This window comes from Taeniopygia guttata, chromosome 5, assembly GCF_048771995.1.
Source record: "Taeniopygia guttata chromosome 5, bTaeGut7.mat, whole genome shotgun sequence".
Lineage (NCBI taxonomy): Eukaryota > Metazoa > Chordata > Aves > Passeriformes > Estrildidae > Taeniopygia > Taeniopygia guttata.
In genome coordinates, this window is record NC_133030.1 from 27,397,937 (window position 1) to 27,413,413 (window position 15,477).

Below are 15,477 nucleotides of genomic sequence, written 5' to 3' on the forward strand. Positions count from 1 at the left end.
GGGCCGTGCGTCGCCAGCTCTGTGTTGAGGGGACGGGAGGGTGGTGTCCCCGGCTCCCGGCTTGTGGCAGCCCCGCTCGCCGTCGATCCTTGGGCCTGAGGCAACCACAGCCTCAGGAGGGCAACCCGGAGAGACCATGGAGCTTGGGATAGCGGGGGTGCAACGCCGTGCCTGAGGGCGGGCTGGGGCGGTAGCGCCATGGATAGCCGGTGCTATGGGTGTGCGTCCAAGTTCTCTGTCTTCAAGAAAGAGGCAAGTCCTGCTGCGGGGGGTGAGGAACGGGCCGGTCCCGCGGGTGCCTCCCCCGCCGGGCGAGGGTCTGAGAAGGGAACTGGGGACCGCTTCGCCCGGCGCCGAGACACGCTTCCCGGCCAGCATCCTGGCGCTGTTGCCCTGGCTTACTGAGTCTCCTGGTGCCTAATTCCGATGTGTCTTCAAATATGAGACATTACTGACCAAAAAACCAAAAAGTCATTGAATGCCGTCCCTCTAATCCAGGATTCTGGCATGATCTCAGACAATTCACACACACACACTTCGCTGTACTATGGGGTGAAGTGGTGACTATGCTCCCAGCAGGAGTTATCTGCTGGTGCTCCAAGGTTCTTGAGTCTCCATATCTTCAGCAGCAGCTGGTGAAACAGTTCTATCACAAAAAAATCAGCATAACCCCAGCACTATTTTGTGTGTGCCTCGGCACGGGCACTGTGCCCGCCAACGGCACCAGTGTGGTGGCGAGGTGCTGAAGCGCTGTGGTGCCCCTCTCTCCTGTCTCTGCAGTGTGGCTGCAAGAGCTGCGGACGCTCCTTCTGCTCGGGCTGCCGGAGCTTCAGTGCTGTTGTTCCCCGCTGTGGGAACACTCAGCAGAAGGTGTGCAAGCAGTGCTATGGAAAACTAACTGGGTAAGACGGGAGTGCTTCTTCACCCAAAGACAGTTTGCTGCTTTTTTCCTTCAGTTTACATTCCATGTGATGTTGCAGATTTCTACAGGAGAGCTCTACTTTCCGTATGTGCATGGATGCTGCCTGTACCCTGGAATTTTAAGACAGGACATCTCTGAACTTGTTGTTATATGAGCTGTGCAGTCCTAAAATAGGAAGCAGGATTTGTTCTTGTTCTATGGTTGATAAAGTCGTTTGAAAGCATCAGGTTTAAATCTTCATGGATGGACACTGAATTCCTTTGGACAGTTTAACTAGATGGGCCAAGGTTAAGCCACAATGTGTTTTTGCCCAGTTCTGGCAGTCTTCTCAGATGTGTATAGTTGAGTAGCCTGACGATAAGATGGTCAAAGTGTTATTAATTCTGTGGGCAAACAATGACATAAATCCTTCTTGTTGAGGGATCTCTGCTATGTGTGTCCTGAAGACATAAAGTTTTGTAGCCTAAAATCTATAAAATTTTTGCTTTTAAAAGGAAACTTTAAAAATTATTTGCAAACCATTTTTAGCAAAATAATTTTTTTGCAAAAAATTATTTGCATAACCAGTAGACTTCCTGTTGAAAACAAAACATGTAATTCAGTAGCAGCAGGATTATACACTTGAACAAGCAACACAAGAACACAGGTGTATACCAGAATTCCTCTGTCAACCAATTCTTCTGTGTCCTTTTTCTCTTGCATTTCTCTTGTTCCTTTTCCTCACTTTTCTCCTATAGCAAAAAAATTTCACCAGCAAGAGGGGAATTTTCTGGCTCTGCAGGTGTCTAGAGAAGAGCCTCATTAGTGAAGATCTTCATGGGCTGCTGAAAACAGTGAAGGACAGTATTCAGTCTTTTCAGTTTCACAATTTTCTGATTTCCCTTCACAACTTCAAAGCCATTAAGAAAACAGGGCTGCCTGTCTTGACGTTTCCTCTGGGTGTTTTTGTCTCATAATTTTAATATCAGCTCTAGAGAGCTACAGCAGAAAAACAATCTTCTCTGACTGGATAGCAGGTAGATTATAGAATCATAGAACTGTCTGAGCTGGAAGGAACCTTAAAAATCATCTATTTCCAGCCCCTGTGCTGTGGGCAGGACACCTTCCACTAGACCAGGTTGCTAAGAGCTCCATCCCACCTGACCTTGAACACTTCCAGGGATGGGGCATCCACACCTTCTCTGGGGAACCTGTTCCAGTGTTTCACCACTCTCCAAGTAAAGAATTTTTTATAGTATCTAATCTAAAGCTGTGCTCTTTCAGTTTAAAACCATTCCCCTGTGTCCTGTCACTACATGCTCTTCTTAAAAAGTCTTTCTCCATCTTTCCTGGAAGTTTCTTTCAGGTACTGGAGGCTGCAGTTAGGTCACCCTGGAGCTGTCCCTTTTCCAGGCTAAATAATCCCAATTCTGTCAGCCTTTCCTCAACGATGTGCTTCATCCTTCTAATCAATTTGGTGGCCTTCACTGGACAGACCCCAACAAGTCCATGTCTGCCCTGAGCTGGGGACCCCAGAGCTGAATGCAGCACTGCTGGTGGGGTCCCATGAGAGAGGAAGAGATGGGTAGAATCCCCTCCCTTGCCCTGCTGGCCATGCTGCTCTGGATACAGCCCAGGACACAGCTGGCTTTCTGGGCTGTGGGCACACATTGCTGGGTCACATCCAGCCTCCTATTCACAGCACTCCCAAATCCTTTTTGGCAGGGCTGCTCTTGATCTGCTCATCCCGCAGCCTGTGCTGGTACTAGGAGTTGCTCCAATCTAAGTGCAGCACCTTGCACTTTGTCTCATTTAACCTCATGAGATTCCCAAGGGCCCACTTCTTGAGCTTGTCCAGGTCCCTGTGGATGGCATCCTGCAGGTAATACACACAGGCTGCAGTTCTGTAAGCTGCATATGTTGGTGTTCTTCATTCAAATAGCTTTGAGAATTGAAGCCTTAGAATGTTGGAAAGTATTCCAGCAATGTTGCATTCAGTCATTACTATATGGGCCTTAGCTGTGATTTCTAAGAATGAATAAAATATGCTAACTAACTTACATAAGTGTCGAGTTTAGTCCCTCAGCCTGAACACAGCAATGTAGAAGAGTTAGACATGTTTTAGGTGTGTATTGTTCAAGTGTTTTGTAAGATGTTATATAAGAACTTTCGTAACACTTTGTTTTATTTGTATGTTATATAATTCTGTGTTTGTTGCATGCCCCATCTCCTTAGAGAATGTCCTGCTGCATGGAAGCTAATTACACTGGCAGTCTTACCTAAGTACTCCCTACCTGCACTGAACTGGGAGGTGCAGGCTGTGGGAGGCAAGGGTATTTCTGCCCCACCTCCTTTGGATCACTGGTGACTGTATTTTGTCCAGATGCAAAACAACTGGACCAAAGGACAGAGATGATGGCTCCCACTGTCCTGGGCAGCTATATTGTCTTAATCCCTTGCATAAGCTGATTCCTCTCAGTATTAATGAGGTTAAGAAAAGACTGTACCAAGAGGTCAAGAAACACCTACTGATTCCCCTTGAGCTGAGAGACCAGATGATTGTCAGTATTGTCAAGTATTGTCGGTATTTTGAGTTCAGATAAATCATTTTTGTCTTTCAGAGAAGAATCTCAAAGCAGTTCAGCAAAATGGTCACCACCAGAAAACTACAAAAAGTGAGTTGCACTTGCCAAGCAGTTCTTTCTACTGCAGATGAGCCTTTTTGGTCTTCCTTTTCCCCTATGGATACTAACAAAATTGGGGCTTGTGGTATGGGTATTTGCTTGTTCAGAGTTAGATTAACGATGGAGCTTTTGTTTTGCTGTTTGGGCTGCTAGTTTGTTTGGAAGGGTGGGGGGTATGCTCTTTGGACTAGACTCCTGAACAGCCATCTTCCTGCAATTATCTATGTCTGATCAGAGTTGGCTTGGAAACAGGAACCTTGTGGTGAAATGTTCCTTGTCTGCTGGGAAGTGCTGCCAGACATGTTGTTCTTGTGAGCTAAGGTTTTCCTTACTCTTAGGAGTACTTTATTGTGCTGATATTGGAGAGAGTGATTTCATTTCTGTTCTGCACTGGTATTCTTCAGATAGCCTGTTGGGTTCACAGAGGATGTTTTCTTATCTCTGGGTTAAAATCCCCGTTCTCAATTGACATGTATTATTTCCATCCTTGTCACAGGCGTGTAGCAGCTTTTGAGGCTAAACAAAACCAGCTGAAAGACCAACAGAAGGCAGCTACAAAACCCCCAGGTCGAGCAGGCTGCAGATACCAGGGGCTCTCAAAAGAGGATAGAGCTATTGCAGAGAGACTGGAGAGGCTCAGGGAGGAAAGGAAACCAAGTGAGTTTTAGAGAACACCATAAATGCCTTGGGTGGGAACACTGCTATTTGGGAAACAAGGAACCTAGAGGGAGAGGGAAGTGCTGGGCTTTAAGTGGCTGTGATGTTAGGGGGATGAAGGCTTTAAATAGGACAGAGCATCCAAGGTCTGCTGCCACAATGGCCAACTGCTAGAATGATTTTAGATCAATGTTCCAGTTTCATTTTGGTTTTTGGGGTTTCTCTATTTTGGTGCAGTGTCTTAACTGCAAAATCACTTCCTCATTTTCCATTTTTTGGGGTAAAAACCTGTGTCAAACCGACTTGGAGTAGAATGAAATTAAAGTCTTTGGCCAAACTATTTTGAAGAAGGTTTCCTGTGAGTCATTGTCTTGAGCAGCAGTAGTTCCAGTCTCTGTGGGACTATGTTCTGACCAGCTTTGTCTCACAAAAAAGGAAAGGATTTTCTTCCCAGTCCACAACTGTCAGGTTCTGGGACTGCTTTGAGGTGCTTACATGAGAATAAACTATTTTAAATATTACATGTGGTCTCTAAAAGAAAAAGAACACCCTTTAGATTGGTTACCTGGTTGTCATAGAATCATCCAGCCATTAACCCAGCACTGCCAAGTCCACCACTAAACCACATCCCAAAGTGCCACATCTACACATCTTTTGAATACATTCAAGGATGGTAACTTAGCCACTTCCCTGGGCAGCCTTTTCCAGTGTTTGACAATACTTTCTGTGAAGCAGTTTTTCTTAATATCCAATCTAAACCTCCCCTGGAATAGCTTGCAGCCATTGCCTCCCATCCATTATGTGGCAGGGGAGAGTTTCAGTCTGATAAGTCTGGGATTGCATTAGGAGATGTGGGACCAATGGAACTGAAGTGCCTAAATTACACTCATTTCTATACCTGTCCCTAGAATCCCAAGTCAGCTGATTTCCAATGACATCACCCTAATACTTGTGTTATAGTTAGGAGATTAACTGTGAAGAAGGCAAGGACTTGGAAGAAAGGAATAACAGTTAGCATCAGGGTAGTCTCTGAGTCACTGCAGTATGACCCTTCATTCACGTCAGGGCAGGGCAAGGTTTTTGCTCAGGTGTTCAGAGTCTGATTCCAGAATGAAATATAATTTTAAGGAAAAATACATGTAGCTTTTAACTTTCAATAACAGAATAATCTTCTCCCTTGGGTTATTGTGAATTGCAGAGTCCATCCCTACTCAGGCTGAGATCGAAGCTAGGCTGGCAGCCCTGAAGGAGGATGACCGAGGACGTGTTCCATCCACACAGGAAATGGAGGACCGGTTGGCTGTTCTGCAGGGTAGAGATCCTCCTTCCCAAGCTCCCAGACCTGTAAGCTCCCTCAGCTCTTTAGTCAGCAATTTATTCTGAGCTGACACAGTGACTGGTGTCACAGTATGCTAACCATTCTTCCTTCTTCAGCTTTTTTGTGTCCAGGTAGTTTTCTTCAGAAATCTCTGTTTCCTGATTGTGTCATTTCTCCAGAAACAAATCACCAGCCTTTACTTGTTCACTGCTTCAATTTGAATGCAGCGTGTTCCTTCATGCTAGCTGTAGTTTGTGTGTTTATTTTTAACAATAGATGCTGAGGTTTTTTACTCTCAACTCATTTATGTACATGAGTGGTTATAGTTGTTCAGAGCTGTTTGATTTGGAGGCTTATCAGCCCTATCTTCTAATTACATCTTCTAGTTACTGCTTATCAGCTGGGCAGAGTCCTTTTAATTTTTCCAGAAATGGAAGCCCAGCGTGATTTGTCTGAGTTTGCAGAGGAATTTGTCAGATATATGCCTTGAAAGCCTATAGGAATGATCTTGTCCCCCAAGATACCATTTCCTTATGGTTCTTTCAGCTGTATGCCCAGCTGTTATCATAGGTCTCTGTGGGGCTTGCTGGCTGGCACTGTTGAGAATGGCACTTGTTTATACTGGAGGTGGTGGTGGAGCTGGAGTTGAGACCCAGCAGCATGTATTTCTATACACTCAGCACCCCTTTGCCTTGTTTGGGTGGCTGCTATTAGAGCTGTGTACATTGAGCACCTCTGAAAATGAAGCCCTTACAAATCTTACACCACATAACTGTAAACTGAGCTTCTCAATGTCAGTGGAGGCATCTTTGTATACTGCTCCCATCTAGAGTGATCTTGGTTACCAGAATTCTCCTTTGATTGAGTATGCTGCTTTTCTCTCATTTACCTTTCCCACGCTCCCCTGGTTTCTTAGGTACACCAACCCCCAGACACCCGAAGTCTGGTCCAGCAGACAGATGACCTGTTAACTCAACTGTCTGAGGAGGTTGCCATTGATGAGCATTACAGACCAAAAGTTCAGCCTCAAGGTATCTGTTTTGGCTTCTAAAGACCTGTTTATATCTAATAATGTATGTACGATGCTGAGAAGGGAGTTTGTGCCTCCCTATGTAACTTACAGGTGAGCTGAGTGTCCAATTTGTCCATATCTTCCGCTTATAATCCCTTGCACTGACCAAGAGCAGCCATCTGGCTCCATGCTGTGTCTCGGTGTCTTTGCTTGGAGATAGTTCCTTCTTGTCAGGGCTGTGTTATTCAGATTCTCTCTTTCTCTAAAGTGACTCCTCCCTGGGGAGGAGCTGTTGCTACTCTTAATGCACCTGTGCACTGTTACAAAACATCAGAATCTGGCATACCATTATCTTCCTGGCTGCATTGCTTTCCCTGTAAACTCACTGTCGGCCAAAGATCAGCTCATTTTCTTCTCTTCATGTACAGTGAAGATCCTACTTGCATGCCTTTCCCACTCATTATCTAATTTCATGGAGAGCAGCAAGCTGCTCTCATAGCATTATTTGTCATGTTTTCTGTGCCCAAGGAACATTGCTGCTGAGTCAACAGTGTGTTCTGTGTGTCTGTCTGCAGCTGTTAGTAGTCAAAGTTTGAATGATCTCAATCGGGGAAGTGAAGATTGTGTTTGCCCTGCAAATCTGGACCCAAAACAGCTAGAGGAAGAGAAGAATAAGCTTCTGGCAGAAGCTGCTGCTGAGCTGCAGGAAGAGAACACTAGGCAGGAAAAGATCCTACAGGTTGCCAAGAGACTGGCAGCACTCAAAGGCGAGGACCCAGAGAAAGGTGGGTAGCAGATGAAAATACAGCGCCAAGAGAGGAATCAAGCTGCTATGACAGAGTAAATTCTTTATTAGTGTTTATCCATTTAATTATTCTGTTCTGCAAGAAACAGACTGAGCTTTGGTTCTGTCTGCAAAGTGGTACAGGTTGATTTGTCATATCAATCTGAAAGATCTAAATTGAGGGTAAAGGCTGGGACTGTAAGGTCAGACTGCTTTGTCTTGCACCCTTCTTTGGGATAATTCTAGCATGCTCCGGTGAGCTTAACAAAACTTAAAAGCAGAACTCTGGTTTTGGTGGGGATCTTTTCCATCTCTCTTCCAATTATTAAAAATAAACAGTAACATCCTTTATGAGGAACCTGCACCTTAAAAGGTCAGAGCCAGAATGCCACAGCCAGTTCACACCATAAAGAATTGTCTCTGGTACATTAGTGTGCACAAGGCTTGAGATGGGTGTGGGTTACAGTCTCACATTTCCTACTCCTACAGTTACACTGGAAACCTATAAGCTCCCTGACAGTGATGAGGAAGTGGCTGAGGAGGAGGCCATTCGCCGAGTGCTGAAACAGGTCAGAAATGGCAGCTGTGGCCTTTTTTTTCTTCTTCTTGGTTATGCCTCATGTGTGTGGTACCTGGTGATCATACAAAGGTTGTATTTCTGTTCCTGAGAAGAGTTTCCTTCCTTACTTTCCTAGTGCTTTTCCAATACTAGCTCCCATGGGCCATTCAACTATTTTACAGGCAATTTAAAACAATACTTCTAGTCTGTCACATTGTCTTTCTCATTTGTGCTTAGTGTCTCTTGTGGTCTGCATATGCCTCCTGTATAACCACACTTTGCTGGTACTTCCTGTCTTCTTGTTCTGTGTTTTCCTCCATCCAGTTAGAACATGGATGATGAGATGTGTGCTGTGTAGCTCAGCTTACACCTACATTTCACCCCAAAATGTCTCTGAATTGTCTGCAGGCAGACCTGAGCTTAGGTTTGTCTGATATGTAAGATGTGTGTGATTAGCATGATGCTGAGGGCCTGCTATCTGCACTGCAAAGCAGAGTGTGTGAGCTGCAGGCCCCTGCTGCTGCAGATGGTCTACAATGGACACACAGCATTTCGAGTGCAGAGCAAGCTTACATCTGTGTGGGTAACAACAGCTGCATTCAGGCTTGTCATCTCCTGTTACTGCATGAGAGCATCAAATGCAGGAGGTTTAGGGCCTAGAATGAGGCTCGCAGCTGTGTATGAAACAAGAGACTTCTTGCTTTGTGTTGTTACCAGCTCACAGAGGAAGCAGCCCTGGATGAAGCAAGTGGATTCAACATTCCCCCAGATCAGACCACCCAACCAGGACCCTCACAACAGAACCTGTGTAAGCCACCAAAGCAAAAGGTCAGTGAACTGGTCAGGATCTCTTGAACTGTCATCTGGAATGTTCCAGGGTGTCAGGAGAGTACAGTTCTGCAACAAAAGTTTGTTGTATCCTAGGTTTGCTGCAGAAAAAAAAAAAATTAACCAACCAGTTTCTCCAGAGCTAACAAACCAAGCAGCTTCTGCAAGGCTGACCAGCTCTGAACTCATCTGTGAATCATCCTTGTAGTTATAAAAGGAATTGTTCCCTGGAATACAATTCCTTTCAGGATGGCTTTGTCTTGAATGTTACAGAGTCGTGTAAACCAAGAGAAGTTGGTAGACACCTCACAATATCGATATTAGAGAATTATATGTACATATATATATATATGTATGTGTAACAAGATCAAACAAGGTCATGGTCTAATACCATACAGTCTGAAGCATAATAAATGGGAGGTTTACCAGTGCTTTCAGCATGTGCAGAATAGAACCTCTAGATAGTATTCTACTGTTCATGTTCTCATATAATGTCAGAGGAAGGAATTAGTAGCAGGATACCCTATGCTCAGAGTGGATTCTGGCCTACTGTGGAAATATATACATAATCTCTAATGTATATTACAAGAATTAAATGCACCTGTGACTCAGGCACCTGTCAGGTCTGCTCCCAGTGGAAGAAATTATATAATTGTAAACATTATCAAAAACATCCATCTCATGTATGACAACTTGCATTTCTGGGATTACTGATGCAAAAGATAGTGTTAGGAAAAGATTGTGTCATGAAGCTGCCTTTGCCAGTGTCCAGGCACTATGCCTCAGTGTGTTTTCAGTTCCACAAGAGTTCTCTGTAAGGGAGAAAGAGGCCATAGTTGGCTGTATGGATATATTTAGATTATGATTTCAGAAGATCTTTTTGTCCCAGCCTCAGGTATGAATGAATAGTAGGCAAAGCACTTTTGGCAAAGCACTTCCTTTGCCCCACAGTTTTCTTCCCACAACAGGGAGAAAACAATGTCCCCACCTCCACATTCCTTTCCCTTCCCACATAGCCCCTTTCAGCAAAACTGTTTGATCTCTTGCTTCAGCAGCGGGAATTGTCTGTTGCATGATATCGTTGTGGTGCCTGCCAGAATATCTGAGCAGGTGTACATCGATGTAGACAATAAATGAGGCTGAATACCTGTCTACATTCCAAGCAACATAGATTTAAACCCAAATTCTAGAAAGTACCTTGGGTTTTTATTTAACAACTAGATGCAGATGGAGCCTGTCCCTGCACTCTGGGCAAGTTCATATCACAGACTTAGGATCAACAGAGAGGAAGCTGTGTACTCTGGGACAGGTCACTGGGGCCATCATACATTACAGTTAAGGTCCTTTATTGTCTGTGCTGGGGTTTGAACTCTCTGTCTCTTGTTTTCTATGTGAATTAGAGCCACACTCCAGCCACCACAGCTCTTGCAAGGGCAGATGATAGTGATGAGGATGAGTTACCCTGGTGCTGCATCTGCAACGAAGATGCCACTTTGCGCTGTCATGGCTGTGACGGGGACCTCTACTGTCAGCGCTGTTTTTGGTGAGTCTTGGCAATTCCTCTGGGTCCGAGAGGTGGGTCAAAGGTAAGCTTGGCCCCCTTTGTATGTTTTTCTCATTAGGCAGAAAAACAGGCAGTAGGAGGCAAGATTTGAGGAATCCAGATTTGAGCTGAATGCTAGTTGTTAGAGAAATATGTTGTGAGATCAGTATTTGTTTCGGGCTTCAGGGACTAAACTGGTCCTAGGCAGAAATGTTTCAGTGCATGTTTGGGCACATTGTCTGAGTGTTCTCTGGAGCAGCTGATATGCTGCATTACGTGGGATGGGATAAATGAGACCATTGTTCAGTGACTCCTATGCTTTGTAAATGCCATTGAAGGATGACCTAGGCTGGATTCCCTTAAAGGGGGGAGATCAGATTGTATGAATTCCTGAGGGTTTTCTAAGGTTGAGACTTTGCAATCCTAAACCATATTAAAAAAATTCTTCATTGAAATATGTATGTGTGAGCCTTTTTTCACCAGTCAGGCCATGCAGCAGCTGTAGTCTTTGTTCTTAAATGTGTGTAGATTGATTTTTGACAAAATTTTCATGTCTCAGATTTGGATGGTTAATTCATCTGAATACAAAGTTATTTCTAACAGGTTGTGTGACTTCTCTTTTTTCATGCCTCAGAAGACTTGGGTAGTTGGCTCGGTACTCAGATCAGTAACAGCAGGTTGCTCCAAATGTGGTTGGGATAATAAGAGATGTTTTTTGTGCATATTCTCTCATTTCCTGTATATGTATTTGTAGGGAGACACAAATGCAGTGGGGGAAATCCATATGAAAATGTTCAGAAAACATATGGCAGTGTTAGATTATTAAAAACAAAGCATATGAACAAAAGTATCTGACAGCAAACATCAGTAAAAGCAGATTTAACAGTCTGGCAGGTGAGTGTATCATCCACACACTGCAGATGTAGGCTTGTGTCTTACTCAACACTGCCCACTCCTGAGCATGGTTTAGACAGCTGCCAATACACTGCATAATTTTCAGTAATTTTTCAAAGTTTTCTGAAGGAGACTGTAATTTTGTCTGTTGTCACAGTTGCTAATGTTCCTGGAATCACAGACACAGTGCTGAAAATGAGCCATGAATTACACGAATCTCTTCAAGAGGGAAAGAAACAGAAGGACCTGTTGTCATTTTCAAATCCAGCTGACAAGGATGAACAGACTTTCCCATAAAGCATTTCAGAAATTTCTGTTGCAAGCAAGTATCTTAAGTAGTTAGTCCACATGGCTGCCAGTCAGGTCCTCACAGCCAACCCTCGGGATAAGTTTCTGGTTAAGGGCTGCTGGAGGGAGATATCTTGTGCAGTGTCTAAGGGTAAGTTCCTGGCCTGGGTATTTACTTCTGAATGCACTTTGTATTTGCTTCTTAGGGAAGGCCATGAGGAGTTTGACCTGAAGGACCACCACACCTCCCGCTATCATCTTCCTTGCAAACAGAAGTGACCACACTTATGGGCAGAAAAGGAACTGAAGAATGGGAAAACAGAGGAGCCGGCCAGATGCAAAGAATCTAAGTGGATTTGCAGCCAAAACGGGTGATGTTTTGGACAGTTAAAGGATGTGCTGTAATTTGAGAGAGTCTTGGAGGGCATATGACTTGGTCTTCACAAATATACCTGAGAAGTGCAGGGTTTGCTGTGCATGCTTGGGGATAAATGAGGACTTGTTATGAGGAGGTGGATACAAGTCCATAAATAAAGATGGTAAAACAATGTAGCAGGAAAGATGTGTGTTTAAGGCAGTACTGACTGGCTGATGAATAACTTCCTGCTTTTACTAACAGCTTATACACTGGTTCAACAGGCAGTAAAGCACTTTGCACCAAGAAAAATTTCTGCATTGTGATCATGTGTGTGATGGGAATTTGCAAAGCATAATAAAAGTTATTTACAGCGGCCTGTGGTTAAAGTCTCTCCTGAAAATGCCTGATAGTCCTTAACAACGTGTTGCTTTCTTATAATGGTACGTTAGTCCTAGTATCAAGTGGCTTAGGGAAAGAAATGAAGAATAGTGAAGTCATAAAAAATGTTTCTGTGACATGTCTGGAAAAGGTACAGGGCAGTGTTGCTCACTGACATGAAGGGAAGGATCCTTTGAAAATATAATCTGCTACTGATACAGTTTTGTGGCCTGCAGTGGCTGTGCCAAGGTCATGTCATCTGTAAGAGCAACATGTTAGTCTGAAAGAGTTGAGTATTAGTCTGAAAGCAGGATTTGACTTTGTTTATTATTTGATCCCCTGGTAGGATAAAGATATTACCTGTGTGATGCTCTTCATCTGGTTATCCCTCCGGGAAGACAATCCAGATGCAAGTTGCACTTCCCAGTGCCCAGAACACCCAGAATTGCTTCTAATACCCAAGTAAATTGACTGTAAACGTGCTCTATTATTCCATCAGGATGAACTCTTTCCAAATAATGTGACTTCTGAGAGAGCTCTCTAAGGCTGACAAATTCCAATTGCAACAAAATAAAGGATTTGCCCTTGACAGGGAATTTCCAATGAATCTTGCGTGTCTGGTTTGACACTACCACTCCCAGCTGTCTGCCTTGCCCCCGTGCTTAAGGTCAATGCCTCTGAGGTGAAGTGATGAAACAGTGTTTACCTGCACCTCTGGTCAGAGGACAGCAAATGAATTAAACCACTGTTGAAGGTGGATTTCTGCTAATGTGTTGCTGGATCAGACTCTTCAACAAAAACCTGATTCAAGCAATGTAGATAGAGTAGTAATACTTTAGGTTAACACACTAAAAATGGCAAGCATATCCAGCAGTGCCATTAAAACCCTTTCTTAGGTAGGGGTGGCAAAACCTGACTTCTGAGGAGGATCTTTTTTCTCCTGGTAGCCCTTGCTTCATCAGTGCCTGTCTCCTAGGGACAGGTAGATGAGAAAACTACTTGGGTTGTTCTGATGCAAGAGCTCACAATTAACCCTGTGATACACAAAATTTAAGTAAGTTATTTAAATAAGCCCTGAGGAGCTTGCAGTCTTAAAAATCAAAACAAAATGGTGTTCTTTATTTATGTTATCATAGGAGGGACACTTTTTCATTGCTATTTGACATGGAGAATTAGTCTGATAGTAAGACAGTCCAGTTTTGAGGTTAAAGCCTTCATGTTTTACATATACAGGGGAAGGTGCAACTATCTGTTCTTATTTCTCTCCTAAATTGATCCACTGCTTTGAGCTTCAGTCTTTGTCTTCTCCAAGCAGTTAGTAGTAATTTTTTTCCTTGATTTACAGCTGCTGGTTTTTTTCAATATCTTAGTATGAGTTGGTATGATACTTGCAACATTTTTGAATGCTTCATCAGCCACAACAAAACTTTGAGCTCCCTTGCAGTTAGGCAGCCTCTGTCTTGTAAGCCCTGCCCTGTTCACATCAGTAGTAATGGAGCAGGTTGCAGCCGGAAGCAGTTTATTTAGATTCCCAGATTGGTTTCTGTGGGGCCATCCCAAGGAATCCAGAAATGCACCCAACCCATTACCTGAAATAGAACTTAGTCATACATGGAAGACTCTCTTCAAGTCATACAGATGCAAGCTGCTGCTTTCCCTGCACCACTAATGGACATTTTTGTGGCTGCTGCACTTTCTGCATGTAATGGGGTATTTTAGTAGTAGCCCAATCACCTTCCCCTGAAAAGCCATTCCCACTGTAGCTGTTGCCTCAGTGAACTCCATGTAGGAGGGGCAGAGGGGTATCCAGATGGGCTGTCTGCAGGAAGCATACCTAGCTGAATCTGTGTTGTGAAAGAGGAATGCTGCATGACCTTTAAGTGGGCAGTGCACTGTTAGCTGTGTTGCTTACTCCCTATCCTTGTCTTTGAAAAGGTGCTGGTAAACAAAGATACTGGTATCAGTCAATTCCTGACAGGCTAGATCAGGCTTCAGTCATAGGTGTTCAATGACAGAAGACAGCTTGGCATCTTTCAGAAAGAGATTCAACTTGTTTGCTCTTGTCTTTGTAGCAAGTCATGAGGGATTTTCTTTCCCTCTCAGAATGTTTTGTATGTGAATTATCAAATGTGGGCTCCACTCCAACAAGAATTCAAATTAGAAAAGCGCATGAACTTTCATACATTGGGTTATCTGGGTATAATCAAGAGGGCAAAGTTCCTTTCAAGCAACATTCTTAGATAGTATCTACATACTTATGCTAGTGGTGGAGCTGAGAAACAGCAAAGTTAACTGGAAGATGTTTGCAAAAAAAAAAAATTTCAAGCATTGATTTTAATCTATCCTTGTGGTCTAGTGTGAAAGCCAAAACATAAATCAAACCAAGTGTGATTTACTACTGCTTAAGAATGAAACAAAAAAGAAGTTACTCTGATTGCATTATGTTGTTTTTTCTTTTGCACCACTGAGCTGAGAAACTATCTACCGCTGGCCACATGTTGCCTTTCTCCCCTGATCTCAGTGTGCTCAGTTCAAGTGCTCTCAGGTATCATTATGTATCAGAATTCCTTATGTATCAGAACCAAGTGCACATGATAGGATCTGCACCTTACTCCTTTCCTGCTACTTGCGGAATAAGCACGAAGACAACTTTGGTCAAACAGAGTATTCAGAACCTGCTTTGTCTTTGATTCTAGCAATACCTTAAAGCACAGACAAAACTTATTTTTGCATCACTCCATATTGAGGGAATACAGAACAGTTCCCAGGGGGAAGAAACTATTTCTCTTGGGCCAGAGGAGAGGCATGTCATGTCTTTGTGCTGTTGCAGCTCAGCAGAATAAAACAAAGCCTGTTAGCGGGGTGTGTAATTAATCTGAACTCATATACTGTTGTACTGTAGCTAACTGCATCTCTAGTTTAGGCCACTTTCCTCATGTCCTTTTCACCTAGCTCTTCCACCTGAACTTCTGTTTGATCCTAGTTTTTTTTTTTTTTTTTACCAGTGCTCAGAGCTTTTTGTCAATATGCTGCTCTCCTTTCTCAAGGGGTGTGTTACATGAGTCTTAGCAGGTGTCATCCATAAGCCAGATCTGCAACCATTGCGGTCTGGATTTAAGTTTTTGTTGTTATTTTACTGATTAAGTTGAGATTTCATGAGGATAGGCATGTCCCACTAGCCCCTTATTAAGCCAAAATTGGCATATTCCCAGGACTACCAAAGATATATATCGGACCTGATAAAGAAAGACCATTTCTCCAGTTCAGTGGAGA

At 43.6% G+C, this 15,477-nt stretch overlaps 1 protein-coding gene across 1 annotated transcript; it reads left to right on the forward strand.

Annotated features, from left to right (window-relative positions):
* Positions 1–26: 26 nt before the first annotated feature.
* On the forward strand, positions 27–12,199 carry ZFYVE19 (zinc finger FYVE-type containing 19). The gene is made up of 11 exons (XM_002198897.7): positions 27–252; positions 781–902; positions 3,523–3,576; positions 4,082–4,242; positions 5,441–5,586; positions 6,477–6,591; positions 7,148–7,357; positions 7,846–7,925; positions 8,633–8,743; positions 10,144–10,286; positions 11,675–12,199. Exons 1-11 carry the CDS (start codon positions 199–201, stop codon positions 11,745–11,747), a joined length of 1,269 nt encoding a protein of 422 aa, XP_002198933.5. The 5' UTR covers positions 27–198; the 3' UTR covers positions 11,748–12,199.
* The last annotated feature ends 3,278 nt before the right edge of the window (positions 12,200–15,477 follow it).

Bases quoted from the DNA above. Each gene is read 5' to 3' on its own strand.
- ZFYVE19 (XM_002198897.7), top strand. From the start codon at position 199: ATGGATAGCCGGTGCTATGGGTGTGCGTCCAAGTTCTCTGTCTTCAAG. The intron at 903-3,522 runs GTAAGACGGGAG...TTTGTCTTTCAG, and splicing joins TGCTATGGAAAACTAACTGG to AGAAGAATCTCAAAGCAGTT. The intron at 7,926-8,632 runs GTCAGAAATGGC...TGTTGTTACCAG, and splicing joins TTCGCCGAGTGCTGAAACAG to CTCACAGAGGAAGCAGCCCT.